This window comes from Stylophora pistillata, chromosome 4 (assembly GCF_964205215.1).
Source record: "Stylophora pistillata chromosome 4, jaStyPist1.2, whole genome shotgun sequence".
Lineage (NCBI taxonomy): Eukaryota > Metazoa > Cnidaria > Anthozoa > Scleractinia > Pocilloporidae > Stylophora > Stylophora pistillata.
The window spans coordinates 24,712,318-24,732,953 of NC_142522.1; the positions used below are offsets into that span (position 1 = coordinate 24,712,318).

At 37.3% G+C, this 20,636-nt stretch overlaps 2 protein-coding genes and 3 pseudogenes across 2 annotated transcripts; all 5 read right to left on the minus strand.

Annotated features, from left to right (window-relative positions):
• Positions 1 to 71: 71 nt before the first annotated feature.
• On the minus strand, positions 72 to 2,993 carry LOC111333718 (RYamide receptor). The gene is made up of 3 exons (XM_022939349.2): positions 2,824 to 2,993; positions 2,155 to 2,228; positions 72 to 1,126 (listed from the first exon to the last, which is right to left on the minus strand). Exons 2-3 carry the CDS (start codon positions 2,195 to 2,197, stop codon positions 153 to 155), a joined length of 1,017 nt encoding a protein of 338 aa, XP_022795084.1. The 5' UTR covers positions 2,198 to 2,228; positions 2,824 to 2,993; the 3' UTR covers positions 72 to 152.
• Positions 2,994 to 5,757: 2,764 nt separating this feature from the next.
• Positions 5,758 to 8,595, minus strand: LOC148732995 (uncharacterized; annotated as a pseudogene).
• Positions 8,596 to 9,852: 1,257 nt separating this feature from the next.
• LOC148732996 (RYamide receptor-like) lies at positions 9,853 to 12,127 on the minus strand (annotated as a pseudogene).
• Positions 12,128 to 13,312: 1,185 nt separating this feature from the next.
• Positions 13,313 to 15,585, minus strand: LOC111333602 (substance-P receptor-like). The gene is made up of 2 exons (XM_022939219.2): positions 15,141 to 15,585; positions 13,313 to 14,941 (listed from the first exon to the last, which is right to left on the minus strand). The coding sequence occupies exons 1-2, from the start codon at positions 15,163 to 15,165 to the stop codon at positions 13,965 to 13,967; spliced, it is 1,002 nt and encodes a 333-aa protein (XP_022794954.2). The 5' UTR covers positions 15,166 to 15,585; the 3' UTR covers positions 13,313 to 13,964.
• A 771-nt stretch (positions 15,586 to 16,356) lies between these two features.
• Positions 16,357 to 19,273, minus strand: LOC148732997 (uncharacterized; annotated as a pseudogene).
• Between the last annotated feature and the right edge of the window lie 1,363 nt (positions 19,274 to 20,636).

Sequence of the window (20,636 nt, forward strand, 5' to 3'; positions counted from 1 at the left end):
GTCGCCAAATCACCCAATATAATATTCAGAGTTGACATATATCGATTGAAATGAAAATTTTTAAACTCAAATCAATATAAAAGCATTTTATGATAATACCAAATTTCAGTACAAGAAATTAATTAGGTTCAAAACATTTTGCCCCGAAAAAGCTAAGACGGCTGAACATTGGTGCAGCACTTTGGCCTCCTGAAGCATTCTCCCACCAAAACCCTCAACTCCTTTTTGAAATTCGTGTTGAAATAGAAATATGCAAAAGGGTTGATTCCACAGTAAGCGTTTGACAGCCACACCACAAACTTCAGTGCGGGATAAGGCAAAGTGATTTTATGCAGAGTGTCCAAACCAACAAAAACTTGAAAAGGAAACCAACACAACACAAACAAAACAACTACAATAATCATCATACGAGTTACTTTCTTGGCTGTCTTCATCGCTTCTTCGTGTCTTTCTTCCTGATTGGCTTCCTCACCGGGTGGATCACGTGACCACAGGCGTAAACACACGATGCTGTACAGTACTGTCATGACCACAAGAGGTACGATGAAGTTTAACAGGAGGAGACATAGTGCTGCTATGTTCCCCGCCGTAAATTCGACGTGCGAGTAATCGGTCACACAGTAAACCTGCTTGCCGACGAACTTGAGGTTCGCCATAGACTGCATTCCAGCAGCCGAGCCCACTGCCCAAATCCACAACGCTGCGACTACAAGCCAGAAATGATTTGATATCGGTGAGGCTTGCAAAGGGCGAGTGACCCCGAAGTATCTGTCAACGGCGATAGCGGTTAATGTCCACACGGAGCAAAGTGGTGGAACATAAGTAACCCAGACCGTGAACCTGCATGCTGTAAGACTTCCGGTACCGTAAAACCACTTCTTAAGGAACAGGGTATCTCTGAACATGGCAGTCATGACAATCAGCGTCGTAAGTAAGTCCGCGCATGCTTGATTGAGTATGAGACGGTTCGTAGTTGTTTTCATTGAGGGTCTTGTGCGAATGATATGAATGAGGGCACAGTTACCAAAGAGTGATGTCATTATAAGAAGAATGTAGGCAACATAGAGAAAGCCGAACTGCTCGAACATCGGGGATTTCTCCGTCGGGGGAAAGGAAGAGCCATTGCCTAGAGATAGCATGAAAAAATTGTTTTATTTTTATTGGTTCTCACAATCGAACTATTCGCTTCCTTTTTTGTGTCAAAATTTACCATACAGACAAGGAAAGAAAGAGTATTTTCAAAGTCACCAGTTTCAAAAATTATGTTTATGCTCTCCGCGGTTGCTAATCTCATTTCGCACATAACATCTATAAATCAGTGCCACTCTCTAAATAACTGCGCACCCATCCCTCCCTTAACCCAACCTTAACCCTTACTTGTTACCAGTTGACTGGGTTCGGAAAGGGGTGGGTGAACAGATACTGACAATGATCCACATTTGTATTGTGTTACCGTAAATCCTCTAATAAGCCTCCGGGGGGCTTATTTATTTCAGGTACTTTGCAGGGGTGGCTTATTAGAGGGGAGGTGGGCTTAATAGAGTGGGGGCTTAATAAATGTCTTCCTCTAAAGAGGTGGACTTAGTAGAGGAGGGTGGCTTAGTAAGGGGGGAGCTTAATAGAGGATTTACGGTAGTTACGTCACAGTGAATACTTGTGAGGGTCTTGATGGGTTAACCGATATGCGTAAAATGACCAAAACATTTAGCCGTTGGCCGTAGAAAAAAGAGTTAACTGTAAAAAATTTTCTGGTGACAACAATGGAATGGTATTAACCGTTAGCCGTAAAATGGCTAAACTTTTAATCGTTAGCCGTAAGAGCCATCATCTCATGGGACCCTTATAAGCGCACTATACAGTTGGTTAATGCGTTAAATAGCATCTTACTAGATTCTGTTGGCTACTGAATCTGGTCGAAGCATTAATTTCTTAAAAATAATGCTACGTTAATTGTTTGTTTACTTCATCTCGTTAAAAGCTCAAAAGAGGGGGGATTTTTAACGATATTTTGGTTCCCGAGACTGCTTTACATCGTTGCTTGTATTTTATTAGTACATGCTGTGTTCATTTCCTATGGGAACCTTTCGATTGATGTGTCAATCAGCTCTAATTGCACGAATGTCTATTTGTGACCTTTTGTTGTTAAGGAGTTACCTTGTTTTTCCAATGTGAAGGTTATGTTAGTCGGCAGTTTCATATTTTGTAAATCGTATATGAATCCCTCTAACCTAAGAGAGAAAGCAAACACGCAAATGAAAGTCAATATGAGTTCTGCAATAACTTGAAATTATCGAGGGTCAAAGAGTTCCCAGAAACGCTGGCACTTTCTTGGCTGGAAGAAGATCAGTTTAACATTGATTGTAATGATTAAAAAAATAGCGCAAGCTTCACAGGGAAATGTTCAGTGTACACCGGACACATACTCTAGAACAGAAATTTCAGACAACTTAAATCTAACCTGCTTCATGACAAAAAAATCTATACAGCGAAGTTCGATAAAATACACTGTTGTTCGGGGCCTACATGAACAAAGATGTTCCAAGTTTGACAACGCTACTGATTGTTTCTCATTACTCAAAGTATTGGATGGAAAACGTATAGCCTATCAAGAACCAAGAAACGCGGCAACATTTCTTTCGCACTCTCTGTATTTAAGGAGTTGAGATCTGAATCCTTCCAGTGCTTCTAAAAGAACTCTTGCTGAGTGAGGTTCTCTCGTTCCAGCTTTATGTTCAGTTTTTGCTGTCTCGTCAAATCAAAGTCTCTGAACCTCCGTCCACAGTCGTAGATAATATTCTCTTTCCCAATCCATAATATACTTACCAAGATCAAAATTTCAAACTTTGCGATATCTTCCAGTCAAACGGTGAAATCCTCTCTCACCAATAATTTTGACTCGTATGAACAGCCGCTCTCGGTATCGTTCGTCAAAGAAGCACGTACAAACAATTCAGTATGACAAATATATTAATTATTTACGCTCATTTGATAACCTTTGAGGTGCCACTGATGTCACTTCACAGTCCGCTCCACGCACGCATAATTTCACGCCTGTGGCCCTTATAATGTAGCTTAAGGGCTAATGAGTCTGTGTCAGTGTATAAATTATTTTGAACGGACGAAAATACGTTTGAATTAACCTGAAAAAGATCGATTTCTCACGATAACTACATTGCAAACAATTCTGAAAAACCATATATTGCTAAACGAATTGATGTTTTAAACATCTTGGTAATCTCAATTTATGGTTCTAAAAATTTACGTAACGCTTATCTTAAAAGAAGACGAAGAGAGAGACAATAAAACTTCTCGATAAAATTTACATTAGGGGATCCTCAGCGGAATAATGTAAGTGAATTAAATTTCCATGATAATTTCTCTCGTTCAACTGAATATTTTAAAAGGGGACTCAGCTTGTAAAGATCTTGTTATTCTCGGTGGAAAATCTGTCAACTGAAAAAGCCTGCTAAAAAAACCTTGGCGGTGTAGAAATTGTCAAGCAAACAAAATTTCGATTAACGTTCAGGAGACTCAATAGTAATATCACTAAATTGTCTCCAAAATTCGACGGAGGAGGCATCTACAGCCAAAGTGTGATATTGTGCTTCGTAAGGTTAGCTGTCTTCGCAAATGGTCATTACACCTGCGTAATGGCAATTACACCTGACTTCTAGTTTTTTCGGACGTTCATTGGCGTAGGTCAATATATTGAACAAGTTGGATGTTGAGTATTCTATTCCAGCTAGACTGTAGGTATGTTTTATTTCAGTAGTGTGCCTTGGAATCCATCAAAAGAGTGAGAAGAAGGAATAAACGGGAAAAGAAAAGAGAGAAAAATAGAAGAAAGTAAAGGAACAGAAATACGGAAAAAAAACGAGAATAAGGCCAAAGAGTCGTGGCCACGTTTGACCGTTTAGTTCTTGTTCGAAGCAAGCGTTATCATTCGAAGGATGTTACGTCACAATATTAGAACTTTATTGATAACATTTTAATATTCCGGAAAACGTTTTTTTTGAAATTCAGTAAATGTAGGTTATCCTCCATGAAATTTCTATTAGGATGTTTTGAATTTTTGTTAATTTAATGCTAATTGGTTATATAGTTAGACTTCACTCTTCATATGCTGTTATCAGGGCAACAGATGACAGAAATTCCGGTCTCAATGAGACATAATAGGAACATAGTCCTTTTTATCTTCTCGTTTGAGACCGGACTCAATTGTAGACGTCATTTGTTAACTTGGTTTGATCAATGATCATAGTTTCGTCCAACTGCTCTTGTGCAACACCTCCTTTGAGAAAAAACAATATTTTGAACTAACTCATGCAGTGAAAAAAAATCCTCCAATACTAGATTTCTGTCACCCTCATTAGAGGAACACTTAATTATATCCTGGAGACACTTTTTCTTGTTCTGAAGGTGACCTCTGAAAAAATGTTCCCCACATTTTACATTTGCTCCAGTTCTACACTTTGCGATCGAAAAAACATTACTTTTGGAATCTTGATTTTCCTGGAGTTTTTCCCAAATAAGTGGTGAAAGCCAGTTCGGAACGCTTGATTGAAAGTGAGATAGATATAGGGATTAAAACCGCTGAAAGCAACAGTCAACCAAATGAGGCTCAACTCTGATTTATAATTTCTTGGCCCATGACTGGAAAACTGTACCAATAAAGTCAAGTAATAAGGAAACCAACACAAAACAAATAACGCCGCAACGACAACCATCATCCGGGTAACTTTCTTCGCTGTCTTTAAAGCCTCCGCTGATCCTTGATTCTGATTGGTTTGCTCGCCTGGGACTTTACGTGACCACAGTTTGTAACATACAATGGTATATAACACTACAACTACCAATACAGGCAGAAGACAAAAGATAACTACAGCAGTAACGTTGAATTCTTTCCACTCGTTGAATACCTGATCAGGGTTTTCATTGTAGTCGCAGTAAAATGAATCTTGAATGTTCTGCACACTTCCCTTGGCAAGCATATATGACGAAGCAATAATGCACCAGAGCCACAGAAACACTATTGTTTTCTTTAAGTGTTTAGACAGAGGTGACTGCCTGAAGGGCTGGGTGACGGCAAAAAAACGATCGAAAGCTATTGCCACAAGAATCAAAACTGAAAAATTGCGAGGAACAAAAAGGCACGTGAGAAATAATTTGCACGTGACTAGGCCCGGAATTCCTCCAAACCATAATTTTCGCAAGGAAGTATCTTGTAGCACCGCTATATAGATTATTCTTGAAAACGTTGCCAGTAAATCTGAGCATGATTGATTCAAAATCAAGAAGTTGGTGGTGCTCTTCATGGATTTGCTTCTTCGTATGATGAGTATGAGAACTAAGTTGCCGAATACTGACACCAGAAATACAATGACATATGCTGAGTACATTAGCCACGCTAACTGGATATGCCTTCCATTGATGTTCGTCACATTCCCTAAGTGAAGTTAAACAAAAACAAAGAAAAAAAAAACAATGAATGAAAATATATGATATGGGAAAAGATGTACTTCCGTGTTGTCACGTTCCAAAGAATAATCCTATCTGAAACCTTCGGACACCGCTCTCCTAAGCACTACCACCGAACTACAGACATTCAGTTAGTCGTCAGTTAGACTATTAATAGGTTCATATTGCACACTTATTAAGATTTATGTAAAACCTTTATTCACTATAATCACTAAAAGTATTTACAAAAATTGTGATAAAAATTGGCCTGCTTCGTTTAATAGTAATGATAGCAATTATTTACAATTTTAAACCATATATCGAATTATTTACAAAATTTTAAAATAATTAATATCAATGTTCACGATAGCAGACTGATTAAAATATATGAGAAAAGAAAAAACTAAGCATTAGTAAATAGGAAAAACTATTAAAATAATAAAGACCTGAAAATTATGAGTGCAGATGTAGACCAGCTACAGCGAGGGTGAAGTCTTCTGCGACCTCGTGTGATTTAAACGGGACTCTAGAACCTCTTAAGCATCTGTGTACAGTTCTTAATATGGCAAATGAAAGTTGTATTCGTAGCCAGGAAATGACGCTGGCATAGGGTTCATTATTCTTGTTCGAAAGCTTATTTGCGAGGGTTCTTAAAAAGTTCTGACAGTCAAGTCCCATGCCTCCGTTTGTACCAAACACCAACAGAGTAAAAGTTCCCATTTCCACCTCCATCACTCTCTGGTTGTATTACCTCTTCTTCTCGTTTTCTTGCTCTTTGTAGATCGTAGCTGTGGACTTGTCCTGGTTGGACCTGGAGTTAACATACGTTACACGTACGTCGAAAAATGCTGTTACTCCTGGTGTCCAAAAGCCTCCTGCCCTCATGTCCAGCCTCGCCTCTCGACTTGTGACAGTTGACTGCAGGTTAAAAAAAACTTCATTGTCGAGCGGTTGCAGAAGTGGCTCTGTCTGCACATTTCTACACACTTTACTAATGTGTAAAGTCAGTGGATCTCGGATTGTATCCTGTCTCTAGGAAACAAAACCTCCCTTCTTGCATGACAAAGCATGGTTGACAGTAAAGATTTCTCCACATGTACAGTAGCTTGGAAAATTAGGCAGAGGGAGGTTGTAGCGGAGGCAATTGTCTCATGCTTTAGCGTCAACTATCGAGTTATGGAGTACGTGGGAAGTTTGAAGAGCACGAAAGAAGCATAAGAGTTGCCCGAGGCAATAGCCGAGGGCAACTCTAGCTTCTTTAGTGCTCTCCAAACTTCCCACAGGCACGTGCTCCATAACTCGATAGTGCACAGCTAAAACCATGAACCAATTGTTTTAGAACATAGTCGGTGGAATTGTGCATCAAATCCGACGCGAAAAACGGACAACAATATCAAGTGAAGCGAATCGTGACGGCGCTGATGCCGAGTCTCCTTTTCCGTTGTTTTTCTCTTTTTCTGCCTCATTTAAGAACTCTAGCCCAAGGGAAAATGTCGGAAAATTGTCTTAGTTTTGGGACTAGTGGGCTAAGTCTCTGTTTGTATTTATTATGGTCGCGAAATATATTATTTTTCCACGCGCTAACAATGGCCGCTCGCGCGAAGAAAAAATAGTCTGGCGAAGCGATTTGCTCACGCTATCAGCGTGCACTAGGATAGAAAGGATAGATAGATACTTTATTGGTAAATACTTCGCAGCATGAACTGAATTTGTATTCACAGATATAAAATAAAACTTACTATGTACATGTATTCATCTTATTATTAAAAAATACGTAGTTCGTCGTAAGGGGGAACTTGTACATTATTTGTGGCTGTTGACTATTCTGGCCGAAGCAATAAAAAAAATTTTTTCTAAGTCTATTTGTCTTGCAAAGTGGCAAAGCAAAGGTACGCTCGTGCCTTAACCTATGAGAGCTTACATAGCGGGGTGGTAAAAGTTTACTTAATTTGCGCTGAGGATCGTTCATTATGTTGCGAAATGTTGCTGTACACATATTTTCATGGTGGTCTTTCACAGTCGGAAGATTCATAATAGCTAAGGCCTGTTCGTATTGCATACCAGGAGAAATGATTCTCATGGATCTTTCCTTAATACGTTCTTATTCTTAGTGGAGGTATTCAGGGAGAGAGTAATGAAAAACTCGTTCTGCATAATCGATTACGGATCATACACATGCCGTATAAAAGAGACAAAGGTCTTTTGGTGGAACGTGAGCTCTTTTTAGCTGAACAAGGAAATAGGTTCTCTTTGCTGCTTTCTTCGTAATCTCAGTTATGTGACCGTTCCATTTCAAATCTTCGGAGATGATAACACCCAAGAGTTTGGCTTGTTTAATCAATTTCATGTATTTACCATCTAGCGGGATTTTGAGCACGCTTACTTATGCTGAATTTGATTGCGCTGCTCTGCTAGCTATGTTCTAATCCCTGTTATCAAACAAATGACTTAGGTGAGGTAACCCGCCCGTCCATATAATCTTTTCTTCTATCTTAATCCGACGTTTCCGTGATAGGTAAGGGAACCGACCTAGGTAGGCCGCCCGATCTAACAGGTAAGGTAACCCCGTCAGTCGGTCTTAAGACTTGTTTTATGAACGTCTCAAGGTGAGGTAGCCCGCCTAGCCGGGGACCGGCGTGTTCATTTTAGATTTGCAAGCATGCCAACAACCTCTAGAAACATTACCCAGGTATCTTAGGGTTGAAAGATTTTATCTAAACGCGGGCTATTTCTTCGACCACGGCCAGGCGGTTTACCTCACGTACCTGGGATTCCCCATCTCCATGTGAACAGATCCTTGATAACTGGGGAGTAAGTGCAACAAAAACCTCCAAACGTTTTAGATTAATTGCTTTTTCAAGATCAATACCTGAACCTCTGCAAATCAAACACTAAAACGGATACCCTTGGTAAAGAAAAAGAAAAGCCAATAAATGGAAATGCTCATCGGTAAGACTGCATTCCTCAGAGCTAGGTCTCGGTTATTGCGTAACTTAGCTCTTACGTAATACCCAACACGCGACCTTACCCACCAGTTTGAATTGCAAATTCTTTACTGCAGCTTCATTGTAAAATTTAAACCAACAAGAAACTATCACACTTCTTACATTTTGTTCCGTTTTCTTCGCGAGACGCCATTTATGTCTACAGTTCAACAGAGACGGCCTTTTTTGTAAGATATCCGCGCACTATAAGAAGTAAAAAAAACATTGACACCAACATTACGTAATCAAATTTTGCAACTAACCTAGATTAAAGTATATATCTTAGGTAATCAAACGAATTCAAGTAATATTACTAGATGTTACTGATTTTGGGAGGTGTGTAAAGTTCCACGTTTTTCGAAGCATTCAGCAAAACGAGCTGTACAAATTTTTTTTCATTCACTTCAGTAAGGTCAGAAAGATGGTTCAGAGCTGTATATTGTGGCGTAAAAGGAAAGATTACTTTACCTTGGCCGTACGAGTCAGGGAAGTACTGAAAAACTTTAAAACAAGCCTATTATCAGTACGCTGAATAGAAATTACCGATAAGAAGTATACCTACCTTATCTGTCGAAGATTCAATGCCCTTTCTATAAGCACTTGTACATTTTTCGCAATTTATCCACTTTGGGCAATTATTTCAACATTCAATTTCTATGAATATTTTTTCGTCTAACCAATAGGTAGGTTTACCTTCAAAGAGCGTTATTCAGGCTTTTCAAGATTAAAATATGAAATGTTAATAGTGCCACTGTGTTGAAGTACTTATCATTTGGAGTTACCAATAGGAAGTAACGTTTGAATGGTTGTTATTTTAATGAAAACATATGATTTTTCCGATTCTTTCACCGCTGAATGAAAGGCATCCCGCATGGAAGAAATGTAAAACCGAGGGGGTTCACTTTATTTAAAATTAAATCTGTTTGAATAGCTTATTTTCTCACTTTCTCGCGATCCTTGTAGTTGTTGCCTCCGTTGTCAAGAAACTTTCGTATCTGGGTTGCATAATACTTTTTAAAAAAAATACAGATTGTATTGGTACTGAAATGACGATGCCTTTTTAACTCTTTGGCGTTGCAAAAACTATTAATATTTGATTTATTTACATCGCTAGTCAAACTTGGATTTATTGCTTTTTTTATTTCTTGTTACGTAATATGGCATATTTCATCTTTAAGAAAATAGCTACAACTTTAATGTAAAACTTTGCTACGATGCATATGATGAAGAATTTGTTTCACTTGTCTGACAAAGAAATAATCCGAAATGAAAGGAATTCTGAACTCGAAACTTGAAAATAATAATTATGATAATAATAATAATAATAATAATAAACACGTGTTGTGGATGTTAAAGGGGTGAGGAAGGAAATAGATTTAGCTGAACTTGACCCTAGCTTCGAGTTTGATTGGTCGCCTCCATTAAAGGAGGAGTTGTAAGTAACCTAAGATGTTATTAATTTACTTATCTTTTCTTATTAAATTCTCTTTTATTTCAATTTTTTCAGGAGTAATAATGGTTTTATGCTACCGCATACACCGAATGCAAATATGGCGTCCAGTTTGAATTGCTATTGTTCTGGACTGACTAGCCACGTCTTCACGTGGAAATACAAAAAGATTATTACATGTGTGAGAGGCTAGTCATTCCAAAACAATGGCAGCTCAAATTGGACGCCATATCTGCATTCGGTGTATTGAGCGAGAAAATTTCCAGTGAGGTTTTATATAACAAAGCCGACGGTTTATTATCGGTGTTTCCTTACTGTGATGAAAAGATGAACATTAAAATCAAAACTTTTTTGGTAAAAAAGTTTTAATTATTCACAATCATTTATAACTTTTTTTCCTGACTGAACCATAAGCATGCACGCTTACATGCCACGAATTAATTTGTTTTCTTAGAGAATATGTAGAAAGGAAAGACCCGTTCAATCTGAACGACTTCTTTCATTATATTTTAAACAAAGGATATTTTCCTGACTTAAGTTATCTTTTCCGTCGCCGTTTCCCTATGCTATTAGAGCACTTAAATTACAGGGCTTTTAAAGGTAAAGTGAACATAAAACTTTATAAATCAACCAATTTCTGGAGAGCCCTTTGTGTTCTTGAGAAAATTGTTATTTCAACGCAGCACTTGTACCCTCTCAAACATTATTTCATCCAGTGCAATAAACATTTATTTTGATAGCCGTTTAAGGCAGAATGGTAAAAGTAGTGTTATTTTATTGAATGAGAACGTGCGGATTCGAAATTTATTGCTAGACTTTCGACCTATTTTATTTTGAGCATGAATCTGGCGTTCCTAATTGAGACGTTCTCAGTTCCGATTCGAGTCAAGGGTAAGGCTACGTGGGTAATAAGGAAAGATCTCCAAGAATTACTTTAATTTTTAATCATCGTGATTTGTCAACAGCATATATAATGAAAAATTTGGTATTACTCTGTAATATCAATGCCGTGAAATCGTGTTTGAAGAGAAATGGTTCGTTATGTTGTTCCTAACGAAGATATAATTCGAGGTCAGGTAGAAACTGGACAATCGTGGTGCAGTAGGAACTGAATTAGCTAACCGGCTAAGATTATTTCAAGCCTACCTGAAAACGATCATTCTAAACTAGAAAATATGCAAGGCTGAAGACCATAGACGTCTTTAACGACGAATTAGGTATAGCGCAGAGGGATAGGCAACTGGAGCAAGTTCCTCAATTGACCTTAATTATATTTGCTGCAACTCTATACTTTGTGAACGAATGAAGAGGACTTGATTAATGTTAACTCTTCGTAAACAATTTCCAAAGAGACCCTTAAAAGCACTTGGAAAGTTCTGAGTAAAAGTGAAGTAAAGAAAAGGATTTAGAAAGCTGAAAAGGATGGCTGAATTAAAAAGTGGTCGATAAACACCATTAGGAAGCGGTGAGATCCTGAAATGATATACTATAACAATATCTGGAATAACCCAAAGGATTACATATAACAACACGATGCAAATCATCATTAGGTTGACGCTTTTTGCTGTCTTTATGGCTTCGACTCTGACTGTTTCCTTCTCCTGGAACCTTACGAAACCACAGTTTGTAACAGACGATAGCGTACATAGGCACAATTATAAGAAGACAAAGTGCAGTGTTCAGGATAGCTAACGTAATCGATACCATCCAACTCCGCATACGGCAATAATGATATTCTCCAACGTTCTCCAGGGATCCTTGCGCAATGACGTCTGTGGATAAGGCTGAACACCAAATCCATATACCAAAAATGAATCTTTTTAAATTTCGGGACATAGGAGATAATTGCAAAGGGCCAGTAACTGCATAAAAGCGTTCCACAGCAATCATTACCGAAGAGGCAAGCTAAAAAGATCGGTGGAATTAATAGCAACAAGAGATATAACTTGCAAGTGATGATTCCAACGAGGTTGCCAATCCAAAGATATTTATGGAAATAGTTAGCAGAAAATAAAATATCTATCAGCCTTGCTAATGATATCAAAAGGTCAGCCACTGCTTGGTATAAAATCAAACAATTGGTCGTGGACTTCAGGGAGTTATCCGTTAGTATGATGTGGATTAGAACGGAACTGCCGAAAAATGAACCTATAAAAATAAGAGTATACGGCAGTATAGATACACTATTGCCTTCTTGAATGACGCTTGTGACATTCTCTAAGAGAAAAGAATAGCATAAACATCATCTTTCAAAAACTTGAATAGCAATGAACATGGCTGTACAATTTTGTGAGTGTTCAACGTGTGTATACGAAATTTAGCATTGCATTCATTATCCTTTAGCAGCAAAGGATAACTGATATTTTAATCAGTAAGAATAAAGAAAACTCTTTGTCTGAAGAAGAGGAATTCGCTTTCTTTCACGGACGGCGATACAGAAAAAAAAATCTTTGGAGTCTTCCACGGGGAAAAGAATGTTTTGGGAAAACAAATCTCATCAGTACCTTTGTAATGTGGGTTGTTCATAAAAAATGTAATGGAGTTCATTTCGCAGGTGTTTCCTTGGTTGTAGGCGAATTATTTGCCATCTTAGAAACTGTTCTGGTCAACACTTTGAACATAATTTTGTGGTTCAACTTTATGCAATAATGAATGCTTGATATATGGATGACTCGTTTCTTCTACCACAACGATCTGCGATGCGACGGACCGCTTTTTGCCCGTTGAAATTTCATGCCAATAATAACAGTGTCATTGTGCAGAACGAGGACAAATTTTGTGGTTGATTGATTTGTATATAAAGTCAAACACAGAAGTACGTTTAGAATGATTCTATTATTTAAAGTTTTGTGTTATGATCAAAGTTATTGCAAGAAAAATTTCTTTTAAGTCTTCAAGTGCATAGCTTATTGTTATAGATGATTTCCCTTTTGTACTGAATAGATAAACATGACAAGACAAAAAGACGACATTCGTCAATTATTCAGTGTTTCAGGAGCCCTTTTCTTAAGTTATGGGCTCCCGGTGTGTTCAATTATATATTTCTTTTGCTAGCATATACCACAAATAACCTGTTTTGCCTGGGAGGAAGCTGGAAATATTTTTCAAGCCTTATTTAATACTCAATTGCGAAAGATAATGTCGCCTGGTCACAAATAACTGGCCCTTTTCGTTATGTCTGAAAGTGGGCTTTGCCTTTTTTTTTTAATTTCCTGCTCTGTCGTGGTTTAACTCTCCGGTGGCAGTACTTTCTTGACAGAGTTTACTAAAGGAAAAAAATTTATAGGCAATTACTTTCTGTGTTTGACTTATTTCTTTATGTTCTTAAGAAAACGACTGTTCAGTAACAGTTTTTCCTCTCTTTTACATCAAAAATTTTGGTAAGAGTAAAAAGGAGGTGCTACATGTATATATCTGTAGATATGAGCTAGTGCCTGAGGCATCTGCCAACCTTTTTATTTTAACAGAGTATCACCATTATAACCGATTCACACCCATGGAATACAATGATATCTTTTACATATTTCTAGATCAGTTTATTTTCAGGCTGAAGCGATATGCTTAACTAAATTTAGGCATCCTTTTTTTAAAAATAAGATGGGCAGACTTTCAATGCCAAAAGGAGCGTGCTCTAAAGGTCAAGAGCTGGCACCAGCTGACTGCATGTGTGATAAAAAAGATTTGACATTAATCAAATGGTAAAATTTTAAAACTAATTTTATAAAAAAATAATTCCACACGTACATCTCAAGCAAATAAGGATCACTATGGAACTCTGAGAACATTCCATAAGACCCCATAGACGAATAGCTTTTTTTCTTTTTGCTTTTTAGGTGCAATTGATAGGGGACACTCGTTTGTACGTATTCTACGGTCGACTAATTTATCAATTATATCAATCTAAAATTAAGTCTAGCCATCCGGCACAGAATATTTCCAGCCTACCTCACATATCAATCCAAACCGACAGAAAACATGCAAGTATAACGATCAATAATTTCATTTTAGTATTTTATGACCCAGTTTGGGAAAGGCAATCGCTGAAAGTTCCGAAATTCTATAACTTTTTTTTTTCATATTTGCTGCAGCTCTATGCCCTGAGATCGAAAGGGAAGAACACGATGAATTTTAACCCTTTTTAAAAAATTTCCAAACAGACCCTTGAAAGCAGTTCGAAAGTTTTGAATAAAGGTGAAATAAATGTAAGGATTAAGGAGGCTAAAAAAAACAATCAAATTTCCACATAATTTTATAACGCTTTCGGGTAACTGCTTATTCCAATAATGCAGCATTATCACTAGTTCCGTAGAAATCCAGCAGATAGCATATAAAAGCACAATGCCTATCATCATCAGCGTGATTCTTTTTGCTGTCCTTCTGGCCTCGGCCTGTCTTTGATTTTGACTATTTCCTTCTCCTGGAATCTTACGTAGCCACAGTTTGTAACACACGATTGCGTACAAGACCGCTATCAGAAAAAAACAAAAACCAGTATTAAACAGACAAAAAGCCATCGATATCCACGGATTGTTCAAATTGCAATAATAAGGTTCGTCAGATTCCAGAAAATTTTTCAAAGTTTTCGAAAGTCCACGCGCAAAGATGACTGCCAACGAAGCTGAACACCAAATCCAAAGACCAAAAATGAATTTTTTCAAATGTCGAGTCAAAGGAGATAATTGGAGGGGGCGAGCTACTGCATAGAGACGTTCCACAGCAATCATCACCAGGAGCCAAACTGAAAAGACTGGTGGGATAAGCAGGAACAAGTGATATAATTTGCAAGTTATGATTCCTGTGAGGCCACCAAACCAGGGATATCCAAGGAGATAATTAGAAGGAATTGATATGTCTATTAGTCGCGCTATTGAAATCAGAAGGTCAGCCACTGCTTGGTATAAAATCAGATAATTGATGGTGGTCTTTGAGGTGCTATCTGTTCTTATGACGTGGATGAGCACCGAATTGCCGAAAATTGAACCAAGAAAAATAAGAGTAAACGGCACCATGAACTCGAGCTTTGGTAGTTCATTGACGTTGGTTGTATTTCCTATGAGGGAAATATGGAAATAATATGATTTTTCGAAGGATTTAAAAGAATGAACATGGTTGCAGAAACTTATGATATGGAAGTTAGCATGTATACAAAATTTGAATGGTATCATTCGCATTGTTTCGAGCATGAGAAAAAAAAATCAGAGTCCAATACCAAGAAAAGAAGGCTTTTTGGGAGTAGATCTTATCATTACCTTTGATGCGAGGGTTAGAGTACATTTCGTAAGTGTGCCTTCACCCTAGACTATTTGGTACCAATCATCGTATCGTTCTCTTCTTCAGCGTCTTGTGACAGTACCTGGCTCGGTTTGTTCATGACGTGCTTTCTTTCCAGAACGATCTGCATTAATTAAATCTACTTCTTTTTCCGGTATAAAACCACGAGAATTGGTAATAATGAAGTGGTTTTAATTGAATGTAGATGTTAAAGTTAGTTTATTTACATACAAAAGTCAAACACTACGGTCTCCATTAATTTTGATTATTTCAAAGTGACAATAAGAACTATATATTGAACATTTCTCCCTCTTTTGTTAAGAAACTAATTAAACTGACTTAAAGCTTTCAAACGTAGGCCGAGATATCGACCTTAAAAATTCTTTACAGCTTAGATCTACCCCTCAGTAGATGAAAGGTATTGCAATAAAGCAGTAAACCAATAACGTAAAAGCCATTCGTGCATGTTACTTTATTTTATTTTCTGTAATCATGATAAGCATGTGTTTTACAGAAAATCATTTCTTTATTGATTAATAATTTACTCAAGACTAGATTTCATGTAGGGAATTTCTTATTGAAAGCCCCCTCTATACTTATACAAAATTTAATTACGGTTTTTGTTCTAGTGGTGGCATACTCTTATATGAACAGAACGTTATAACCATAAAAAGTTGATTACTCTATTTATTCAGGACTAGATTTCAAATAGGGAATTTCTAATTTAAAGCCCCCTCTATGAGTTAGATAAATTTAAATTACGGTTTTTGTTCTCGTAGTGGCATGCTCTAATATAAACATAACGTTGTAACGATAAAAAATTGATTGCTCTATATGCTTTATTGACTTGAAAAGCAATCGAATTATTTTACTGAAAATAATGCTCCCAATTTTTCATTTCTTATTCACTTCTTTGTCTACTACAACTTTTAAAAGTAATTTCCACCGGCCCGTTTGCGCTTCCCCATTTGATTGTGAAAAGCCACCTGGCAAAGAATGTTTCCTGTGTATGAAGCTAAGGAGATTTCACACTAATGCAAAGCCAACAAACCAATTTATATTGCTAGATTCAATTTGAAGGAAAGCTATGTACTTGAATTTTACTGACTTTGGTTAAGCAGTAACTGTCACCTCACAAAATGCTATAGCCTTTTCATATTTTCCGACTGCAACTCCATGCTTTGCGGTCGAAAGGGAATCATAACACGATGAATTTTAACTTTCCTTGAACAATGCACAAAGAGAGCCCTACAAGCCTTCCGAAAACTCAGATTAAAAGCGAAATAAATGTAAGGATTTAAACCACTGAAAATATGAGTCATGTTACCAATGAGACCGAACAACGAGGCTTGCAAGTAATTTTCAAGATCTGCCAAAAAACTGCTATTCTTGTGGGACACCATGAGAGAATGAATAATATTACAATCGCAACCATCGTCGAGATAACTTCTCTGGGTGTCTTTATGGTTTCAGCCTGTCTTTGATTTTGATTACTTCCTTCTCCTGGAACCTTGCGTGAGCAAAGTTTATAATATACGATCGCGTAAAAAGCTGATATAATAATAAGTGTAGCGTTTACGGCGACCAAAATCTAAATTCTCAAGTTCAAGGGCGTGTCGCTCCAAAACGCGGTTAACGAGGTGTTTGGGACTATTTTACTGATCGAAATGACAAAACCAAAGTTGACTGTTTGCACGAATCTTTATTCTTGAAAGGCAATCGACAACGAACCACAATCAATGACGAAAATAACGATTATTCTCACATTCAATCAATCTATCGAACGATCAATCGTAAACTGAAACAACAATGGAACGAAGTTCTATCAAGCTAATGAAAAGCCGCGGAATACATAATCAAAGAATAAAGGCTGATAGTTTCGAATGAAACTGTTTGGGGCTGCGTCGGTGGGAGTAACGAAATAATTTGGATATATCAACAAAGTTGAAATGGTAAATTGGCCACCGTAATGATTACAAAAGCTGACGTTTCGAGTGTTAGCCCTTCGTCGGAGCGAATAGAGGAATTGTGGGTTGTGTGTGCTTTTAAAGGCAGAAAATGGAGCTACGTTATTGGTGGGTGCATGGCAACGAGAAAAACATGAATGAATTAGTGGAATGAAAAGCGTTCATTGATCCCTGTGGGATCAATGAACCCACAATTCCTCTATTCGCTCCGACGAAGGGCTAACGCTCGAAACGTCAGCTTTTGTAATCATTACGGTGGCCAATTTACCATTTCAACTTTGTTGATATATCCAAATTACATAATCAAAGAATCGAGTGTCAAATACTGGGCTCTAACGTCTATAACGAGATTAACAATACAAGTAAAACAGAACAAAAGTTTCGAAACAAATTAAAAGAATTTTGGTGGCTGATAAATAGCCCATTGTTCTATTTAAATGATGGGCTTTCACTGACTCGCAAATTGGCACGAATTTGGCCTTTAAATCTTAAATCTATACAGATCATTGCAGTTTGTTTGTATATTGTCGCCCAACACTGAAAAGACTGGAAGGGAAAAAACAAAGTTACAAAGGTAACATATCGGTCACATATCGGTCCCGCTTGTGTCAGAGGTTGAGAAAATGAAAGGGCCACAGTTTACCAAGGCAATTCAAAACTTACGTAGAACTGATTAAAGGGACGCTAAACTTGCCTTTTATATGCGCGTGGTGACGCTGAAAGGTTCGATTACAAAACCAATAGAAATACAGAAAAACAGATAAGCATTGTAACTAAGTGACTATCTAAGATCATTCTGAAATTAGTGAACTAATCAATAATCAATCAAAACATTAGCCTTCTGGCTAATGTCCTTAACAATAAGAGAGGTAAAAGTGTTTGCTGCACCAAAAATAAGTGTTATCCTCCAATATGTCATATTGCAATAATAACGTTCCCCATGAATTGCCACTGATCCATGCTCAATGACATCTGTAAAAGAAGCCAAAGACCAAACTCCTATCACAGTTATCGACATTTCTAATGTTGAGACAATAGAGAAAATTGCAAAGGACGGGTTACTGCATATAAAAGTTCCACTGCGATCAGTATCAAAAGCCAAACTGAAAACATCGGTGTAGCAAATAGGAGCAGACAATATGACTTGAAACTAATGAGACCAAGGGTGCCTCCAAACCAATGATACCCCAATCCAGATCTTTTAAGAGGTGCAATATGCATTAAACTTTCCAGTAGTCAAAAGGTCAGCCACTGCTTGGCATAAAATTAAGTATTGGATGGTTGTCTTCAAGGAGTTATCTGTTTGTATGATGTGAACTAGAACAAAGTTGCCGATAAAGGAACACGGAGAACTACAAGAACAGTCATAACATTAAAAAGCAACTTGAGCTACACTCTACCATCATCTTCACTGAGGCTGCCGGTCGTATTTCTTATGATAGAAGAATGGAATATGATTTTTGCCAAAATGTGGTTGTTCAAGCTTGTGGATTTCAGGTGTATATTAACTACAGACATACTTAGCAATATAGTCTCACAAGATCGAATCTTACCTGTAGAAGTACACAATGTCATGCTGGTCCAACAATTCACGAGCCACTGTCAAACGCTAACAGCTTTTTCCTTGTAACTATGAGAAGGCTGTTCCATTAGACCAAAAGGTCACAGAAAGACTCTTTAAGGCAGGTTTTAACGGACAGGTCTTATCACCTTCAGGGAAAAGAGAAGTACTTGTGCTCGCCAAATTTCAGATTTCAAGGTCTCTGCTGTTTGGTAGAAATATGTGAAATTCTTGTCACTATTGCATCCTACAACTCTTACTTGTTGACAGGAGTTCAGGGTCTCCTCATGAAGACAAAACTGTATTGATGTCAATATATGAATAATTTACCATGTAACTTCAAAACGAAAAAGTCGTTACAATGAAAATGATTTTATTTGTTGTTTGGAAGAAATGATCTGAACTGTGTAATATTTATTCATATGTTGTTTATGCCGATGATGTCGTCATCAGTAACGTCAATATGGGGATAGGAGAAAACACATCTAAGGGGCTGTGAAATATTCTGATATTAAAAAAAAAGGAATATCATGGTGGGATGGTGAAACTCTACCCCCTGCCGGCCCCACCCTTCTAGGTCCATCCTCTATCCACCAAGTGATCTCGTTTCTTGTGAGGGTTTTCAAGAGAAGCTGTGCGTCCTGTCCGAGAGAAATTAAGGAAAATGGTAGCAACATAGCTGGTTTTCAGAAAGGTTTGTTTTGTTCACTAATTTAAACCAAGTATGGAGAGTTGCGAGTCAAGTTTACTTGCCTTTAATTTACTGTATAATATTGTTGTATTCAGTGCTTTTTATCGTGATGTAATAATAATAATGATAAATATCGTTTAATCCACTCTTTGCAGTTCAAACTATGTACAAACTGAATTATCAAGCGGTATCATTTACAAAACTGTTAAATCTAATTAAAGTATAGTTATGTATAGTCTACATAATAATTAACCTAAAAATCTAAAAGTTATAAAGTCATTAGCTCTCTTGGTTCTTGCCTCCTGGCGAACGGACTTTTCACGCCCAGATCTAAGATTACGAGGAACATTATAAAAATTAGCTTGGGAGCGGAGTTTCCATGTCACATTTAGTGCAAAACCTTACAAAAACTTCTGCAAAAGTTTCAAAGCCAATCTTCACAAACACTAAGGATACACATTTTCTTTCCTCTTAATTGTAAAACTAACATCATATTACTGTAAACTTTGATTTACAGCCCACAATACTTAAGGCACAGAATTTTGGCCATTACTAAAAATTACAAGACTTTTTCACAATGTCAACTGGTTTGCAATTAGTTAAAAATTGTTTTTGGAGGACAAGACAAGAAGTACTAATAATATTTCCATTGTAATCTCATTTTCGTGCTGTGCTTTTCATTATATGCAGACCAAAACAGCACATACAACCTGGCTAAGATATTTGACAAAAAGGAAGACTACAACATTTTACCTTGCTGATAATAATTTTACTGTCAAACTAAGTGAAGCGTACCCCTCAGGATTACAGTAATGATTTGATTATTTGAATATTGAACCCGCGAACCGTTTCAGGAGCGCAATAACGAATTTAATATTTGAACATGGAACCCGCTAACCGTTTCAAGAATGCAATAATGGATTGATTATTTGAATATTGAACCCGATAGCCGTATTCGTTTTCAAAAGGCGCGGATCATTGTTAAAATCAGAAGTCCATTTCTGATTGGATTATGCGAACACGCGATGATGTGTCGGGACCATTTCAACATGGTGTCAGACATGGCGGGAAAGGTGAGTTCGAGTGTTGTGTAGAACTTCTTGTAAATGTTGTAAATGGAATGTTATCGAGAGCTTTTTTTGCCTATTTACATCTTTACGAACTTGTACAAATTCTTGTGTGTATGCATGGTCGAAAAAATTAGTTTACGGGCGAAGCTATCGCAAGACTTTTTTTATTTCGTTAATATTTGCGA

Bases quoted from the DNA above. Each gene is read 5' to 3' on its own strand.
- LOC111333718 (XM_022939349.2), bottom strand. From the start codon at position 2,197: ATGAAACTGCCGACTAACATAACCTTCACATTGGAAAAACAAG. The intron at 1,127-2,154 runs GTAACTCCTTAA...TGCTATCTCTAG, and splicing joins CTTCACATTGGAAAAACAAG to GCAATGGCTCTTCCTTTCCC.
- LOC111333602 (XM_022939219.2), bottom strand. From the start codon at position 15,165: ATGTACTCTAACCCTCGCATCAAAG. The intron at 14,942-15,140 runs GTAATGATAAGA...TTTCCCTCATAG, and splicing joins CTCTAACCCTCGCATCAAAG to GAAATACAACCAACGTCAAT.